This window comes from Catharus ustulatus, chromosome 15, assembly GCF_009819885.2.
Source record: "Catharus ustulatus isolate bCatUst1 chromosome 15, bCatUst1.pri.v2, whole genome shotgun sequence".
Classification (NCBI taxonomy): Eukaryota; Metazoa; Chordata; class Aves; order Passeriformes; family Turdidae; genus Catharus; species Catharus ustulatus.
Genome location: NC_046235.1, coordinates 12,828,168 through 12,846,265, shown reverse-complemented (window position 1 = coordinate 12,846,265; position 18,098 = coordinate 12,828,168). Strand labels below are relative to the sequence as shown.

General features: G+C 56.9%; 2 protein-coding genes across 2 annotated transcripts; one reads left to right on the top strand and one right to left on the bottom strand.

The window, feature by feature from the left end:
* Nucleotides 1–273: 273 nt before the first annotated feature.
* On the bottom strand, nucleotides 274–5,269 carry GM2A (GM2 ganglioside activator). Its single transcript, XM_033073597.2, has 4 exons — nucleotides 4,965–5,269; nucleotides 2,867–3,019; nucleotides 1,850–2,032; nucleotides 274–1,737 (listed from the first exon to the last, which is right to left on the bottom strand). The coding sequence occupies exons 1-4, from the start codon at nucleotides 5,079–5,081 to the stop codon at nucleotides 1,582–1,584; spliced, it is 609 nt and encodes a 202-aa protein (XP_032929488.1). The 5' UTR covers nucleotides 5,082–5,269; the 3' UTR covers nucleotides 274–1,581.
* On the top strand, nucleotides 5,091–18,056 carry CCDC69 (coiled-coil domain containing 69). Its single transcript, XM_033073517.1, has 10 exons — nucleotides 5,091–5,165; nucleotides 9,901–10,050; nucleotides 14,930–14,999; nucleotides 15,408–15,565; nucleotides 15,745–15,820; nucleotides 16,007–16,080; nucleotides 16,320–16,421; nucleotides 16,593–16,712; nucleotides 16,944–17,041; nucleotides 17,187–18,056. The coding sequence occupies exons 1-10, from the start codon at nucleotides 5,091–5,093 to the stop codon at nucleotides 17,353–17,355; spliced, it is 1,092 nt and encodes a 363-aa protein (XP_032929408.1). The 3' UTR covers nucleotides 17,356–18,056.
* Nucleotides 18,057–18,098: the final 42 nt, after the last annotated feature.

The following is an 18,098-nucleotide window of genomic DNA, read 5'->3' as shown; positions in this document are numbered from 1 at the left end:
ACAGAAGGTCACCTCAAAGCCCCTCAGCATGGGCTGTGGCCCCCTGGGCCATGGCTGTGTCCCAAAGTCCCCACATCACAAATCAGCGTTAGCACATCCCTGCCCTGCCCCTCACTGGCCTCGGGGCTGCTCAGCTCCACTGGCCGCAGCATCCTCCACCACCGCTTCCACCCCATCACCTCCACCTCCCCCAGCTCACACCCACATCCACACTCCTCCCAGTGAAATGAATGTCACCTCTAGGTCACCACCAGCAACAACAGGCACCAGGTCTACATCTTGATAAAAAGATTTATTAAGAACCTGCAGAACCTGCCCAAAAGGAGGTTGCTGCCCTGGCACTGTAAGGGAGCAGGGGCAGAGGATTAGTGCTTCTCCTAAAGCCACAGGGTGAAACAAAGCAAATGGAGGGCACAGAAAGGCAGTGGGAGCACATCTGCATGGTGGAGGAACACCCACAGCAGTTAAGGCATATAAAGTGCTTGTAAAAGACCAGCCCTACTGAAGGGCTAAATAACACAAGCAGGCAGAGACAGCAAGGGATGTGGTGGCTGGTGGCACCTGTCACAGGGGAATGGTGACAGGCTCACACCCTGCCCAAAGCTGCAGCAAGAAGGATGCTGCCTGCCCACATGACAGTCCCCAGCCACTGCCAGGACACCCCCAAATAGGATCTGGGCTGTTGGTCTTCATAGTCATCTCCCAGGTATCCCATGTTCAGGATGCTGCTGCTTGGGTACCTCTGCCAGCACAGGGGAAGGATAGTCCCAAGTGCAGCATTCTGCCTCAGCTCACTCCCAGAGGAAAAATGAGATAAGTGGGAGATGAGCCAGGCTGGGCCCCAGCAGCTCATCACAGCTTTTTGTGCCCTTTGGAGTGAGCACATCAACCAGCAACCTCTTCTGCTGCTGGGAGTGTGACCAAGTGGGAGTGTCCATGTGGGGCTCGGGTGGTTTCCATCCTCTTGTGTTCCTGATGTTCGCCACAGGAGGGCATGGGGAGGTGCCTTCACAGGTGCCTCATGCCACCAAGCTGGTTCCCCATGCAGGACAGGGATGCAGCAGCAGGAGATTCAAAGCTGCTGTATGGAAACAGGTCTCCTGCAGCCACTTTGGGGACACTTGTGCAAAACAGCCCCATGCTCTGGTCAGAGATGGTGGGAAGCAGGGAGACCTTCTGCAACTAGTGCTGCATCCCTTTAGCCTGCCCCACCACTCCCAAACACTCCCTCATCCCCACAGACTGCTCCAAAAAATACTGCTTTTCCCTGGAATGTTTTTGTCTAAACTCACCCTGATAGGATTAAGGAAAAAAAAGAGAAATTGGATAAAAAAATACAACCCCAGGTCATGCTGGGGTTAGGCTCCAAGGCCACCCTGTCTAAGCAGGAGACATGGGTTTGGTCATGGGTCATGGGTTTGGGAACAGCAGAACAGCCAAAGGGGCCTCTCTGGGTGTAGCACGGGAGGAGGTGCTGGGGAGGACAGGACAGGGACTGCCTCTTCCTGACATTAGGAGGGATGGACCTCAAAGGGATGGGTTGGGATAGGATGGGGTGGGATGGGATGGGAGTGCAGCTCCTCAGTGGGAGTGCAGGGAGAAAGCCAGTTTGACACAGCTGAGCTCCTCCCCGCCATTGCTGACGACCACTCGGACACGGTAGTTGCCGTTGGTCATCCAGGAAGGGAGCTCCACATCAGGCACATCAAAATCGCTGGCTGGCAGAGAGTAGGAGCCCTATGGAGAGAGGGGACAGATAGACAAGAGGTCAATCAAAAGCCCAGCCCAGCACCAAAGGGCACAGTGGTACCCACTGGCACTGCCAGCGTCACCGGGGACCCGGCCATACCGCTTTGAAGGGGCAGTGGCAGGGAATGCCGTAGGTCAGCAGGGGCTCCGGGCAGGGCGTGCCAGGTGGGATGAGTTCATCGAGAATGCTGCAGACGTCATTGTAGGTGCAGCTGCCCAGCTGGTCGATGCAGGGCAGCTGGATCCAGAGGTCACCCAGTGCCTTCTCTACCACCAGCACTGCCTGGAGGGAAGGTGTTCATCATCAGCACACCCAGCGGGGCACCCACAGCTCCTCACCAGCCAACTCCCTCAGCTTCTGATCATGCAATCTTTGAGATGTCCATGAGGTCACTGAACGCCCTCCTGCCTCCCCCTCCTGCTTTCAGTTCCCCTCAACCTGCAGTTTCTGTTCCTCCAACCTCAGCTTGACCCCTTTAGCTAACAACCCCCAACACCTCACATCCCCACATCCTTCCCCTCTGCTGTGCCTGTCCCAAAACAGGGCGCTCCCATCCTGCACCTCTGGCTCTACATTCCTCCAGCACTTGCTCCACAGTCCCAAACAGACACCATAGCATTGCTCAAGACAACCCATGCACACTGGACAAGAGACATGTTCTGTCTCATTCTAAAAAACTTCCCAAAAAGTGGTGCAAGGCAGCTGGCAAGGCCAAGGCTCCCAGAGCAGTGCCTTGGCATGTCCTTGGAGGGAGCAGCTGGGTTGGCTGCTGAAAAACAAGTGTTGGAGTAACCTAAAGGAGCACGCACAGCATGGGTTTCACTTCCTCCTGGAGCCATTACACCTCCAGGACATGAGACAACTCAGGTGGTTTCTGTCCTAGGGACAAGGTTGGGAGGCTCCTGCTGAACTGCTGCTGTCTGCTTCTCGACAGGTCTCCCCATGCCCATTGCCCTGTCCTGACTTACAGAGCCCAGTGTGCTCAGCCCTGCACCTCTCTGCACTTCACTCCCCAAGGACTCTCATTCCTGTACCCAGTGACAGGCATTTCCCAGCTGCCAGTGGTTTGGGGAAGCTCTGCCCTCCCTTACCACACGGAGCACATCTGGCACTTACCTTCAGAGGGGATCCCATGGTCTTGCCACTCTTGACAGCTGCGCTGACACGCAGGCTCCCCGGAATGGTGATGGGGTCTGGTGCCACAGAGAGGCTCTGCAGCACCACAGGGTCCCTCTTGTCACCACAGTTCTCCCAGGCAAAGCCACCAACCTGCAGCAGTGAGGGACAGGAAGAGTTAGAGGTAGGGCAAGCCCTGCCTTGTGTTTGCAGGAGGATTTTCCAGAGCTGCACCTCTGACGCCTGCCAAACATCTGCTCACAAAGAACCAGAAAATGACCTTCAGCTCTTTCAAATGCCAGTTCTTGAACTCCCAGCTCTCCGAGACCAAGGACATTGCAGAAACTCTTTGTCCATGTGCCTCTGCATGTACTTTGCACCCAGGCTGCAATTTCCAAACTTGCCTCAGCTCTGCCTCCAAACACTTCACGTGTGACCAGGGCAAGATGCATCCTTCATGCCAACGGCACCAAGCAAGGTGTGTGGGGACAGGTCAGAGCAAGCTGGGAGCAGGTGGTGGCTGCACTGTCAGAGGGATGCTGGGCAGGGGTGTGGGGCATCCCCTTGGAGGGGCTGTGGGGGTGGCATAGCCTTCCACCTCATCGAGGACCAGCCCTGCTCTTGTGAGTCCTCATCCACCAGCTCCAGCCACTTGGTTCCACAGAGGAACAGGAATCACACTCGGGGACCAGATGAGCCAGGTTCATCCTCTGCCTGATACACCCCAGGGGCCTGAACCTGATCTGCAAATGAGTACAAATCCTGATCCAGAGTACAAATGAGCCAGGGAAGCAGCACTGCTCTATGGGATAATGAAAATCCGCATGTAAGGAGATGTCACCTGAATGGGGGACATCACTTATGTGTCCTGTCTGAGTTAAGAGACATGCTGGGACATCTCCCCTGTTTCCTACAAGTCCCACCAACCTGTCCAGCCACCACCAATAAAGACACTCCGATTCAAAGGTGGAGGGATAGCAGCATTTATCTGCAACAGCCATCTCTGAGCCTGCCAGAGGCAAGTGGCAAAGAGAGCAGCCCCAGCTTCCTCCCCGAGCAGGTTTGGCCGGAGCATCCCGTGTCCCCATGGCATGACGTGGGGCTCTCCCTGCCTGCTCGCAGCCGCAGAACCGGTGGAGGCTGTATTGCCTGGTGCCACACGGCAGCCCCAGCGGGCACAGCGCAGCCCACGCAGCTCAGCAGCCCATCCCACCATCCTGCTCGTCCGCCGGGAGCAGCCCGGGGCAGGACACAGGGCTCAGGACAAGCCGGGACAAGGGTAGGCTACACCCGGACACTGAGCAAGAGCTGGGAGCCCCCAGCCCGAGAGTCTGCAGGCAAAAAGATTCCAGCAAGCTGAGCATCAGTGTGCGGCTGCAGATTGCTGCCCGCCGAGCTCCCTCCAGCCTTCCCAACCGGTTCCCCCTTCCCTGGGGCAAGCGCAGCTTTCCTGGAAAATAAATTGCGATATTTCCCTCCACACCGCGTGAGAGTTACACGTGGTAATCGGCTGTGTCTTAATCAGCGCGTGTTAATGAGCCCGGCCCAGCACCCCGTGGGAATAGGGAAGAAGAACCTGGGCTGGAAAAGACTCATGGAGCAGCAAAATGACAGCCGGGAGAGGATCAGTCGAATGACGAGGCCGCTGGGTTTCTGCATTGAGAAGTGTTTGTAAACACTGAATCCCTTCTGCCCCGAGCTGCCCCCAGCCTCCAGCGCCGGGGCTGCTGCTGGTCCGTGGACCCCGCTCCCCTGCCCAACCACAAACACGCACCAGCGACCTTCCACCCTGACGGGATAAGAAATGCTTCAGGTCTCCTGCAATCTCAGCGGGATGACTGAGTGTTCCCCCTCTCCGTCCCGCCGAGTTCCCCGGCAGCCCCTCCGTGCCCGGGAGAGGCGGGGTGCAGGGTCCGCGGTGCGGGATGCGGGATGCGGGGTTCGGGGTGCAGGGTCCGCGGTGTGGGGTGCGGAATGCGGGGTGCAGGATGCGGGATGCGGGGTGCGGGATGTAGGGTGCGGGGTGCAGGATGTAGGGTGCGGGATGCAGGATGCGGGGTGCGGGGTGCAGGATGCGGGATGCGGGGTCCCTCCTCACCTTGCGGAGCCGCCGGGCCCCGCTGCGCTCCACCAGCAGCTGCAGCTGCGGCCCGGCGAGCGCGGCCGGGACGAGCTGCAGCGCGCACAGCGCCAGCGCCAGCCCCACGCACACCATCCTCCGGGAATGTGCCGGGAACGCTCCGGATGGGTCCGGGGAGCTGTTGCCAGCGGTGGAGAGGCGAGCGGAGCGCTGGCCTCGGTTGGCCCGGGTTGGCAGTGGCCGGTCTATGAAGCCCCGAGCAGACGGGATGATCCCTCCCTCCGAGCCCGACCCACCTCCCGATTCTCCTCCCTCTCCCGAGGACGCTCACATTTTCCCTTCCCCTTTTGCTTTTTTTTTTTCCCCCCTCCCTTCCCGGGTTTCTCTCCCAAGCGCAGGACTGGATTCCCAGGGATGCTGGGACGGGAAGCGCCGCTTTCCCGAGCTCCCAGAGCCGCCACTCGGAGCGGGGGGGCGGAGCTGCACCACCACCGCGGGGCACACACATCACCCCGCTCCGATGGGGGGAGCACGACCATCTCCCCACCACCCGTCCCTCCAGCCAGGGCTGCGGCTCTCCTCACATCCCACTCGGGGGTGCCCCGGCTGTGCGAGGGCTGGTACCCTCTGGTTCAGTAGCCGGGACCCCCACGCTCCCCCCGTGCTCAGGGCAGGTGGCAGCTGAAGAGCAGAGATGTTTGAGATATTTGAGATATGTGAGACCCTCGAACCCGATGTGTATGAGCAGGAGGGAGGGGACATTGGGATCGGGTAGCCCCTGACTGGGCAGTTTGCCACAGTTCCCTACGACCCATCTATCTAAAATGCTGGACTTAACATCCCCTCTTCCATCCCTCTCCTCTGTTTTGTGGATCATTTTCCAGATAGAGCTCCCCCAGGCACCCCCATCATGCTGGAATGGTCACACGGGTACCCCTCCATCAGGAGTGGCACAGTAGCGTGGATTTTCCCGTATATTTTGGTGGATGGATGTTTTTATCCTGCGGAGGGGACTGAGCCAACTGAGCACACAGGATACAAGTGCGGCTGGTCTCAGACCTTCCCCTCTGCCACAGCACGGTCAGGAGCTGCTTGTGAAACCCTTCCCACGGTCAGCTCTGCTCTCCTTTGCACACAGACACTTCTTGGCCTCCCCATATTGCTCCCAGCCCTGGGAAGGGTTGCCTGGCTTGTCCAAATCCCCATCTCAAGCTCTATTTTTAGCCTTTCGTCCTTATTTAGCAGCGAGGCCAGGCGGGAGCGTGCAGGCAGGGCATGGGAGCAGGCAGGGGACGTGGTGGATGCTGCTGCCCACCCCGAGCCGGCAGTGACAACTGCGCCGCTGAAGCACTGCTGAGGCTTAAGGGAGAGGAATAAATAGCCCGTTCCTCCCACCCGGAACGGAGCGGAAAGTTATCCCCTGGGATTAGTTTTCACTTTGAGGCCCTAGAGCAGCCGGAGGACAAGGGAGAAGGATAGAGATGCATGGAGAATGGAGAGAGGCACAGAAGGAGCATTGTGTTTGGGGCTGGGAGGGGAGCAGAGCCCCTCACCTCGAGCCCCTGGATTCACATGCTTTTTTGCTTCTCACAGCCAGTGTGAGTAAAGGCTTCATTTCCCTATTCCCATCTTTTTCCACTTCATTTTGCCATGGGGGAAAAAAGAGAATAAAAGACTGAAAGAACAGGTTAACCCACATCTATTTGCTTTGAAAAGCACAGGCAGGGACAGGAATGGTTTGAAATCATTGCACTACCTCAAGGCAGAAGTATGTGTGACCTAAATCCCCACTAAAAGAGCCTGTGACTTTTTTGGGGCTCTAACAGGTGAGAACTTCTCCAAACAGTTTTTTCAGCTATCTCACCCATGCAAAATCGAGTCAGGAGGTCTCAGTAGACACCTTGGATTTGCATTGAAAAAGCAGCCAGGACTTCATTACCCCTTATTTACAAAAGCAAACAGATTGCAAATGATGAGCAGGGCTGTAGGGTGTAGCCAGGACCACTCTCCGCTGCTTGGGCTGCAGCTCTACCAGGACCTGCCAGGCATCACCACAGGCCAGCTCATCGCCCAAAAACCTACCAGCAAAATATCCTCCACCTCTCTTTTTTTTTCCAGACAGGGTTTCTGAAAATAAGATGTACAAACAAGGAAGAAAAAAATGACCCCATCTGCACTCACAGAACCACTCTGCAAACAGACCATGCAGGGCTGGCACTGACACTGTCTTGTACCCATCCTGTTGTGCCCAGTCCTTACCAGCTGGAACCAGAGAGAGAGCCACAAGAGACACTTAAACAGTTTGCACAAATGCTTTTCTTATCCATAAGCTTTGGCAAACACTTTAAATGACCATGGGTACAAATTAACTTGACTTTCCAGCTGTTATCCCATTTACGGTAATTCAGCCAAGCATGTGATAAAGCCTCCTCATCTCACTTTTCTAGACAAAACCCTGGAGATGTCTCCAGCTGCTATCATTCCTTGGGAGACACCAAGATAACACCAAAAAAAACACATTAGGGCAAACTTCAAAACAAGCTGAAGCTGCCTCAGGTGGGGCCACCACATCACCTCTGCTTTTCTGTCTTTGCCTAGGCAGGAATCCTCTCGCTGCCACAGTCCCCTTTTTTTTCCAGGCTGCTACTTGCAGCCTCCAGGCCCTTGTGCTCCCCAGATCCCCAGGGTGCTCTGGTTACCCCTATGATGCCATGGAAAGCCCCTGCTTTGCTCAAAAGCAGCTGAACAGAGCAGTTTCTGGCTGTTTAAGTTCTGCCCTGAAAAGGGAGCAAGTTTTCAGTGTATTGGGGCAGAGGAGGATAAAGCAGGGCTGAGATGAAAGACTGTGTGGCAGGCACAGATCCCATATCACATATCCCAGTTTCCACAGGAAAGACTGGAGAAATTGAGGAATTGCTGAAATCAAGCTAGAATAAGAGAGCTTTGGGGTAGCACAGGCAGGGCTTTTGGCAGGCAGCCTCAGATGCACCCACAGGCTGCAGGAAGGATATAGCATGGTCTGGGCACCCGTGTCTCCTAAAGTCAGCAATCTCTGGAAGCACAGAGTTGTGCCATCAGAACCTGCAGCAGAGGCTGGGATTGGGGTGCTGGAACTGGCCTTGCTGCACAGGCCCATCCCCAAGCCCCAGTTCTGCCCTGCTGGCTCAATGCCTTAGCCTGATGTGACAGAGCTGTTTTTTCTCCACCACTGACAAGAGAAATCCTACCTGGAGCCCCATTTTGTGGCATGGGGCCATCCCCAAGCACCTCCTGAGCACGCCAGAGTTAAAAGGAGAAATTTCCACAAGCACATGTGCAAGCTACTGGACTTTTGTGCAGCAGCAAGACGTGATGGCAGCTGGACAGACTCCTCATCAGCTGCCCCCACAGCTGCTTCTCTTTGCAGCCACGGCCCCAGCAATGCAAATTCAGCCTGGAAATCTGCATGTGCTTTGTGCTTGCCCCTGTAGGCCTTCAGTTTCTGAAGTCTGGACCGGGATTTTTAATTAACCCTGGAGAGGTGGAGACCAACACCTTGTACTTTTATCCCTCAAAGGATCTACTCAGCCTAAATAAGTACTGTCATGCAGGGAAGGAGACTTGCCCCACTCTGAAGTGCTGGGAGAGATAAGAACTGAGACGCTCTCAGTGGTTTCTCAGCAGTGGGAGCTGATGCCAGAAGCTGCTGTGACTCACAAAACTTCACTCAGGTTAAGCAGCACCCACCCAAGAGGACGCAGGCAACTGGTCCCACCAGTCCCGGGGAGACTTGGGGCAGTGTGGGCCTGCCCCTCGCCTTCCCCACCCTTCCATCCAAGCGGTGTTTCACAATTTCCCCCAGCCCAGGGTTACCAGGGCAAGAAAAACACCTCCAAACGTGACAGGGCGACCAGGCACCTCCACTCCCTCACCATCCAGGCGAAATGCCAAGGTGTTGGCATCCCCAGCGCCGCAGGCTGCTTGGACTTCTCCCAGGGGATATTTGGAAAATGTCAGAATAGAAACTTGTTGACAAAAACTTTCAATGTTTCCATACAGGCATGGCCTCGTGACCAGGTTCAAACACTCCTATTTCAACAGTTCTGAGTAGCGCCAATGGGTTTTCAGGTCAAAATGTGTGGTCACTCAGAAATATATAAAAAGATAATTTTAAGAAAGTGTTTTTAAAAATCATCAAAATCAAAACATTTGGAAGAACCTGCCTTTCTTCACATTATTTTTTAGATGGGACACTTTCAAGTCAGTATGTTTCCCTGCCTGTTCAGGACCTATGTCCAGAGTGTAGGATTTCCTCCTGGAAAAGGGCACCCTGGCTCCAGGCCCAGCACTGGGGTGTTTGGGATGCTCAAGAGAAGGTTTGCAGGATGCAGTCCCTCAGGCAGTATGGATCACACCGAAAGCCCTCTCCAGCCAGCACAACGACCCCCAGAGCAGAGCTCTGCCAGGAAAAACATCCCAAAACCACCACTTTTCCACAAGTACCCCCACACAAGCTGAAACTTGGTGGGGTGATGGCAAAAGCCAGATGGATTCTGCTTTGTCTCTCATCCCTACTACTAAGGGGGCTGGGGTGAGTTCAGCAGTGGAATCCCCCTGAGCAGCCGGTCCTGCTCCCACCCTATCTCTGGTGCAGGGGTCCTGTCCCCCTTTCTCCTCGCCCAGGAGAGGACACCCCCAATGCAGGAGTCCTGCTCTCCTTACCCCACACCCACAACGGAGCATCCTCAGCGCAGGGCACCACGGGGCAGAGCATTGGCGGAGCACCCCGGCCCAGGGCGGGGACACCCCGGGGTGGAGGGGGCCCAGGGCCAGCCCCGGGGGCGGGCAGGCTGCGGCCGGGGGCCCTGCCCGCGGCTCGGGGGTGCAGAGCACCCTCTCCCGGCGCTGCCTGACAGCAGCTGCAGGACTTTTTTATTACTTTTTTTTTTTTTAATTATTTTTTTCTGCCTGCCAGCTGGGGCGGCTCATCCCGTCCCGTCCCGTCCGTGACCGGTGCCGCTCGCCGGGCGATGCCGCGCCCCGCGCCCCGCGGCTGAGCGGGTCCCGCCGGGGCTCCATGGGCTGCACCGGCAGCGCCCTGCGCTGCTGCCCCGTCGGTGCCGAGGTAGCGGCTGCGGAGGCTTTTGGGCTGGGCTGGGCTGGGCTGGGCTTGGGCTTGGGCTGGGCTTCGCTCGGGGTCGGGGTTCGCGTGGGGTCGGGGCTCCGTGGGGTCGGGCTGTCGTGGGACCGAGTGTTCACGTTGTCGGGGTTTGATGGAGTTGGGGTTCGCGTGGGGCTGATGTTTGCGGGGAGTCCTGCTTGGTGTTGGGGGCACCCAGCGTGGGTTCCTCCCCACCGGGGAGCGGTGGGGCCGGGCAGTGTGGCTGTCCCCGGCTGTGTGGTGGGGGAGGTGGCGGCGGGGACAATGAAAGCTGGCAGCCACCCGCCCTCCTGCATCCTCCTGTACTCTCCTGCACCCCTCCGGTGGTGCAGGATTCCAACATCACGGGGATTCTATAATTAAGGGGGTGCAGCATCTGGGATGATGATGCCTGTTGGAAATGCTGGTCCCATGGAAGCCAGGGATGGGTTCCCCCAGCTAGACCTCTGCCAGCCTCCCACAGCATCCTCCCTTGTCCCAAAGGCTGTGCCCCTTGTGCTGAAGGCATCACTTCTGTAGGGGAACACTCAGAGTCCTCTCAGATCTCAGAACATTGCTCTGTACTGAATAGCTCTTGGCAAAGTCTCAAATTATCTGCTGATTGTTATTATCATTATTGTTGTTATTATTTGATGTGCTCATGCTGCCCCGGTGCCGCGCCATCGACCTCGGGAGATGTTTTTGCTGTCGGATGTGCTGTGCTTACTGGTGTTGGGCGTTGTGATTGCTGGAGGGTGGCAGAGGAAGGAGGGAAGGCAGAAAGGCCCCGTGGTGCCCGCCACGGGTGGCCCTTTGCAGACCCAGCTGTGAGAATCCAGCCACCTGGGACCACAGAACCCTCTGCTGGATGTGCAGGGGGAGCAGGCACGGAGCTCACAGAGCCCTGCAGCCAACAAGTGCCAGCAGGCTTGGTCGCTTCTCCACATCATGGAAAAAATCCCACTCTTTGCTATATCATAAGATCAGATATTTCTGGGCTGGTTTGTGCCTCTGAGAGCTCTCAAGAATAGGCATAGGACAGGGAGAAACAACAGCCCCAAGGCCCCAGGTGCTGAGAGCCCCACATTTACCGAAACACGGAAATTTGTCATTTGCCTGCAGACGCCTCCCTTCCTGCACTTGCCCGCTCTCGAACTCCTCTGCTCAGCCCTGTGTCACTGCTCACCAACTGTCATTACTCATAAAAGAGCCCTGCTGCTGTGGCTGAAAGTCATTCTGAAAGTAGCACCTAAAATTCCCGTTATTGCTAAAAGGCATAAGGGCGGGCATGGGTCCACTCCTGCCCAGAAGGCAGGATGGGAGACCTTCACCTCCTACTGTTGCAGAGTTGGTCCCTTGAGGTTGCTTGGGGTTAGAGGAGACTTCAAACCCCAGGGGCAAGCCCAGCCAGAAGCCATGTGCAGGTCATGGCATTGGGGACTCTAATGGGGCTGGGGGCTTCAGAGGCATTTGAGGCCAGTCCCAGGTTTGAGGTGACCTTGAGGAGCTGGTGCTGGGCTGGGTTTGGTGGGTGGATGACATACCAGGAGCCACTGTGTGCCCTGGGGGAGGCGCCTTGGCAGCCTCATCCTTGCCTGGCACCAGTCTGCGGGCAGCAGGATGATAAGGGAGGCACTGAGAGAGCCCAGCCCTGAGCCGTGGGTGCTGTCCCGGGGCTTCCTTCCCCTTCAGCCCCATCCATCCATGCTTGGCCACTCACAGTCACTTCTCGCACTTTGGTCACGCTCCTGGCGTGAGAGGCCGAGTTGCCCTTCCCAAAAGGTCAGGGCTGAGGCTTGGCCGCCTTCCAGGGCTGGAGTGAATTTATTTTGAAGTGCTAGGAACTGTATGTAGCACCAGGAGTCACGGAAGGGTCAGAATGCAAAACTCTGGGCTGTCAACAGTGTGAAGTGTTTGCCTAGTCTGTGTCTGCGGCAGAGATCTGACTGTAGGAGAGGTGATAATCACCTCCTAACACAACCACCGCCAGCACTGGAGGAAAGACGGCAGCAGGGTTAAAGACAGGTCCCACGGATCCGTGCCAGCATTGCTCTGGCAGCACTGAGCATCTGCTGCAGGTCCTGGGAGGTGTTACAGTCATGAACCAAATCCTGGCCCCCTTCTCTGCAGCCACAAAGCAAAACCTCCTCCCCAGGAGCAGAGTCAGGATTTAAATACTCATTTCCTGCCTCTTTGTGATTTCCTTTGCTAGGTTGCATGGTTGAATTGCTTAATGTACTTGTAAAACAGGAAAAGAGGAAGAAAAATACAGTTCAAAACCCCACCTCACACTAAGAGCTGAAGCAGAGGCTGCAGCCACCTCAGCTGCCCACACTGTGCTAGCTGCTCTCCATGCCCCAGCACCCTTGGAGATGACTCAGGTCCTGTTGGAAATCCCTATTAATCCATCCATAAACAGTTCTGCTCCAGACTATTAGAAATATTTAGTTCTAAGACTGTAGATACTTTGGGCTCTTTCATAGCTGGAAGGTATTTTTGGCAGAGGTTTCCAAGACCTTACAGGATAAGCTGCGCTGTGGATGGCCCCCACCTGCAGGATGTATCAGGCTGCTTCTTCCCCTGGCCAAAGCTGTTCCAGCTGGAGCTATTCCCAGCCTGCTCCTTCCACACACAGTGGATTCCAGGATGATTTTCCAGCTCTCCAAAATGCATCAGGAGATACCAGAGGTTTGGGTGCCACGCTTCTCTGAAAGTGACAGTGGAAAGTCCCTCAATATTTCAGAGCTTTCAGCCAAATTTTGCTGCACACCCAGAGGTGGAGCTTTTATCCCAAAGGACAATTGAGTGCTTATGACTAAAATTAGCTCTAGATGCTATTTTAATTGCTCCTAGAGGTAGGAAGGTGCCTCACTCATAGCCTCAGGGTAAGTGTTTAGATTTTTCTGTTGATGCTAGTGAACCTGTTGCTCACTTCAGATATTTCTGAGTTCAGTGCAGGTGTCTCAAATCATCTTCCTTTAGAGGCTGAGGGGCTCTGAGGTCCCATCTCACTGATTTGGGGTGTGGGGGAGAGGTGAAGATTCCCTGGATCTGTGCTGGGGACATTGCCTGTCCTATGGAGGTGACCAGCCCTGGGCTCTCTGTCCTTAGGCATCACTTTTGCCATTGAGCAGGACAAATGCACCAGAGGTGGTTTGATTTGGGGATTTTGGGTCACTCCTGGAGGTAGTATCAGCATCCTGCTCTCAGCTCTGCTGAGATCATCCAAAACTCTTGAGGTTTGTGTCACCGTCCCTGTGTCAGGAGGGTGCTCCTACACAGCCTTTATTGGGTGAAAAAAGAGGGGGATATAGAGTGTGGGGCTAGGGCAGGAGGCCTTATGGCACTCCTATGATGCCCTCAGGACTGCAGAACCTTGATGTGTCATTCATCTCTCCCCTTGTCCCCCATCCCCCGACTTCAACACCCATCACAGGATGTGTTCAATACCAGGGAGATGCACACCGGCCTGAGGTGTGTCAGGGGACAGGCGGGGATTCCTGGGGACCCTTTGCAGTCAGGTATGCCAGGATTCAGCAGCATCCCAGGGCACCCCACGCATTCAGGGTGAGCTGCATGGACAAGGAGAACAATCCCTGTAAGCTCGGACTGCCGGGTGCCTCCTCGCTCCCTCGCCTGGGCCACGTTCAACGCCGCGGCTGCTCATGCCATAGAAGGGAAGATAAAGCCGTGGCTTCCCAGAGGCTTGGAGTTCTCCTGCTCTCTGGAACCGCGCCTCCCTCCAGCTTCAGAAGGGGGGCTGCAGAGGAGGTGGAGACAGGGACGTCTGTTTGCTTTCCCTTGCTTTTTTCCCAAGCCAGGCTCTCTAATCCAGGCTGTATTTGGCCGCGCCACTGTGCGCGGGGCCGAGCCGGGGAGCAGCCGGCACAGCAGGTCCCAGCTCCCCGCAGGCAGCAGGAATCGGCATTTTTAGGGGCTGGAGAGCAGCAAGGTGTCTTCCAATTATTTGTCTTGCCCCTCGCACATCTATACCTTACCCAGAAGCTCAGTGATGGGCATCGGGCACCAAATTTGCCCTGCGCCAGCGAGGCCGAGCCATGAAAGCCTGCGAGCTTTGCTTCTATCTTTCAGCAACTGATAAAAATATATCCACTCCTTTTTTTTTTCTTCTCCCCTCCAAGTGACTAAATTAAGCCCATGCAGGGCTGGAAGGCATCCCACGGAGCTGTGTTGCTGGAGGCAGCTCCCGGCTCTGCGTTATCTCAGCGCCGTGGCAGCAGTGGGAGCGTGCGGGGCTGTGCAGCACATTCCTGCGCTCCTGAGGTCATTGCTTGGCCACCGCCTGCTCTTGCCTGCTGCCAGCCCTGCACAGGGGCTGTATCGCCTCTGATTTATGGTTATTTTTCATTTCTCACTCCTGCTCCAGCTGTGTCAAAGCCCATCTGTGTAAGGGCCTGGCAGAGGCGTGTGTTTGGGGGGCTGCAAGGTACCAAAGACCAGACTGACCTGAGCATCCCAGGACAGGAGGGTGGCAAGGGAGTGCCAAAGCTGGAGCCCTGCCAAGTGCTGCCTGCTCTCCTCCACCAAATGTTTTGTTGCTGGAGCCCATTTTGCACCAGCACCATGTTGATGGGATGTTGTGATCATTCCCCCAGGTTTTCCAGCTGAATGCTACATGGTGAACTCTCTGGGATGCATGAGCTTGAGGCTGCCTGATGGGCAGTACGTGCACACCCATGGGTGCTCAGGGCTGGGAGAGGGCAGGGGGCTGGGGAGGGACTGCTGCTCCACGAGGACCTGTGTTTTAGCAGAGCTGATGGAGGCTCAGTGCAGGGTGTTCTCTGCATGCAGCCACCTGCCCCACTCTGTTCCCCTCTGCTCCAGCCCCCTCTCTCTCTGCCAGAGACAGCTAAAAGTCCAGCAGCAGAGAGGATCAGCTTCCCAGGAGCTCTCAGCCTTGAAGACAGAGAATGGTGAGAAAAAAATATGTTTTCTCCCTGCTTTGCTTTCTCAGAGTGATATTAAGGAAGCAGTGGACAGGCCCCAGCATGGCACTAGGGAGGATGGGGATGATGTAGGTGTGTGCTGGTGCAGGAGGGCAAACAGGGTATCCTGGAGACAATGGCATCCCCTCCTCTCAGTCAGACAGGTCATCCCCAGAACAGGAGACCTGACAAGCTCTGTGTCCTCTCTGAGCCTACCAGCACCATCCCAATTAGTGCTAATTTGGACCAGTGAGACAGAGGGAGGTATTTCTGCAGTGGGAAGAGGGCAGTGCTGAGCTCAGCCCATGGCACTGGCAGGTTCAGCAGCCCAGGATGTGCAGGCAGCCCAGACAGCAGGAGTCAGCCAGTGCTGTTTCAGCCGTGTTTGCCTTGCAGCCAATGCCTCCCTGCTTCCTGAGGATGGGGAGAAGGCAGCACGGCCAGAGGAGCGGACGGACAGTGTGAAACTCCAACGCCAGGAGGAGGAGCAGGAGCGGCTGCAGGATGCTGGCCAGGCAGGCACTGCGAGCATCTCCCCGGACACTGAGATCCAGGTCAGCTGGATGGGCTGGTGCTGCTGGAGGCAGCAGCTGGGCATGGAGGGTGTCACTAGCCAGGTCTTCCCTGGCGCATGCTGGGCTGGGCTCTCCCATTTTTGAGTGAAGGACGGGTCTAAGAAATGGTGAAGCTCTGCATCCCTTACACTGGGATTTCTCATCCAACTGCTTCCCAGGTGGAAAAGGGAAAAGTGCTGGAGCTGAAGGAACAGCTTGATGCCCTGAGGAGAGAGCACACAGAAACCCTGCAAGGTGCGTGCCAGGGCAGTAGGGCTCCCTGCAGCTCCCCTCCCCTTGCCCCACTACTGCCAGTGTCCCTTTGGCTGCCTGTGGGGTCATGGGGATGCTGTTCCCTGCTCTCCAGTGCTGTGGGGCTCAGGTGGGGCCTGCTGCCCCAATGTCCCCACCCTGGTGGCACTCAGCTCATGTTCCCCACAGAGCTTCAGGGAGCACATGAGCAGGAGAAGCTGCTTCTGACAGAGTCCCACCACAGGTCTGAGGCAGCCTTACAGGTACCTGAAGAGAAATCCCTGGGGTGGAGGGGCTTGTGGAGGGCTTGAGGGCCATCTGGTTCTGCATGCTGGTTCTGCCATGGTGCCCCACAGTGGCCACCTCAGTCCCTGGCGTGCTCGGGGACCGTGTCAGCTTCTTCAGCCCTGATGTTATTTGGGTACCACAGCCCAGCAGTCCCCAGGCTCTGAAAGAAATCCCAGATACCTCTCATTCTGCTTTTTTTCCCTGGTTCTCCTAGGAGAAAATTCAGGCACTGAATTCTCAGTTGAAATCCTTCCAGGACAGGATGAAGCGGGTGGAGGAGTCACTGTTGAGAACAGACTACAAGAAGCACATCCAGGTGCAGGGGGGTTGTCAGGGATGGGACCTGCTATGGGGTGCTGCTGTGGGCCCCCCAAAGCCAAGGGGCCTCTCTGATGGACCCTGGCAGGGTGGGGCTGGCAGCAGGGAGGAGCAAAGCTTGGCCTGGGGAGGTGTTGGGGTCCCTTGGACACAAATTATGGCCCTACAGGAGCACGGGAGCCCCAGCCCCTTCTGGGAGCAGGAGCTGGAGAGCCTGCACTTCGTCATCGAGATGAAGAACGAGCACATCCATGGCCTGGACAAGAAACTGCTGCACCTGGAGACTGTGGTGGGTTGAAGCATGGGGTCACAGGTGGGCTTTTTGCTTTTCACCTCCTCTATCCACCTAAATTCTGCCCAGAAACTGCAGGTGTGGCAAAGGTGGATGGGGCCAGTTTCCTCTCTTGGTGTGGGGAGGAGATGGGGAAAGAATGCCACCAGGCCAGCACTTCACTAAAATGTGGAGGCAGGGGGCTCCGAAGTGCCCCAGCTCTCTCCTCACCCTCATGCCCCCTTCCAGGAGGAGAGGAACCTTCTGCTGGAGGAGAAGGTGAAAACTCTCCAGCAGGAGAACGAGGACCTGCAAGTTCGCACCCAGAACCACTTGGTCATGGCGAGGTAAGTGCTGGTCCCACCCACCCGCTGCACAGGTGGCATCTCCGATGGGGGGACAGGTGGCAGTGCGGGAACACTGCGGTGCCACCGGGTGCTTTGCAGGGAGCAGAGGGGTCGCGGGTGCTCAGCCTGTGCCCTCTGCCCGCAGGCAGCTGTCCGAGGAGCTCCAGGCCGCCCGCGGGGCGCTGGAGAAGGAGGCGCAGCTGCTGGATCAGGCTCGCCGGGAGAAGGAGGAGCTGCTGTACCGTGTGCTCAACGCGGGGGACGGCACCCCGTTCCCCATGGCTGCCGGCGAGGTGCCGCTCATCGCCACGTAGCACCGCCAGCTGCCGGGGACTGCCGGGGCTTCCCTGCAGCCCTGCGAGCCCAGGGCTGCTCTCACCAGTGCCCCCCGCTCGGGGCAGGGCTCCGGGCTGGCCGAGCCTCACGGACCGGAGTGATGGAGCATTTCACGGGACACCTACACCTGCATTTCCCCAGCCCGTGCGGGGCTGCAGAGGGACTCTGGCCTCCCACCCATGCAGCCCCTGCACCCCTTCCTCTGGTGAGGGGCTGTCTGGGGTAAAAGGGGTCAGCCAGCACACGCAGACTTGCATTGGGCTGGATCCGACCCAGTGCTTGGTTCTGGGTATAAACAGCACCAGTGCTGCCCCAGGGCATGAGGACGATGAGGAGGCCACTAGGACAGGAAGGGGACAAGCACCGGGAGGATGAGGAGGGCACTGGGGACGTGGTGTTAACCTTACCAGGCAGAGCTCCCACCCATGCCCTCCTATTCCCATCACCTCCTCCACCTTGAGCAAATGTCTCCCAGGTACTGCTCCTGCAGCTCAGGCATGTCCCAGCTCACTGCCACAAAGACCCCAAGCCCTACTTGTCTCTGCTGCCCCCATCAGCAGCACCACCAGTCCCCTCTGCTCCCCCAAAAGCTGGGCAGAGGCTGGAGCTGCACATTCAGGGAGCAGAGCATCCTCCCAGGGGGTATCAGACTTTGGCAGGTCACATCCTTCTGCTCAAGCCAATGCATCTCCCTCAGGGGAGATGCTGCCAGCACAGCTGT

What these genes read in the sequence shown, in the direction of transcription:
- GM2A (XM_033073597.2), bottom strand. Translation starts at nt 5,081, where the DNA reads ATGGTGTGCGTGGGGCTGGCGCTGGCGCTGTGCGCGCTGCAGCTCGTC. An exon ending in GGGCCCGGCGGCTCCGCAAG is followed by an intron (nt 3,020 to 4,964) that starts GTGAGGAGGGAC and finishes TCACTGCTGCAG; the next exon opens with GTTGGTGGCTTTGCCTGGGA. An exon ending in CCATGGGATCCCCTCTGAAG is followed by an intron (nt 2,033 to 2,866) that starts GTAAGTGCCAGA and finishes CCTTCCCTCCAG; the next exon opens with GCAGTGCTGGTGGTAGAGAA.
- CCDC69 (XM_033073517.1), top strand. Translation starts at nt 5,091, where the DNA reads ATGTGCCGGGAACGCTCCGGATGGGTCCGGGGAGCTGTTGCCAGCGGT. An exon ending in TGCTGCACCTGGAGACTGTG is followed by an intron (nt 16,713 to 16,943) that starts GTGGGTTGAAGC and finishes GCCCCCTTCCAG; the next exon opens with GAGGAGAGGAACCTTCTGCT. An exon ending in AACCACTTGGTCATGGCGAG is followed by an intron (nt 17,042 to 17,186) that starts GTAAGTGCTGGT and finishes CTCTGCCCGCAG; the next exon opens with GCAGCTGTCCGAGGAGCTCC.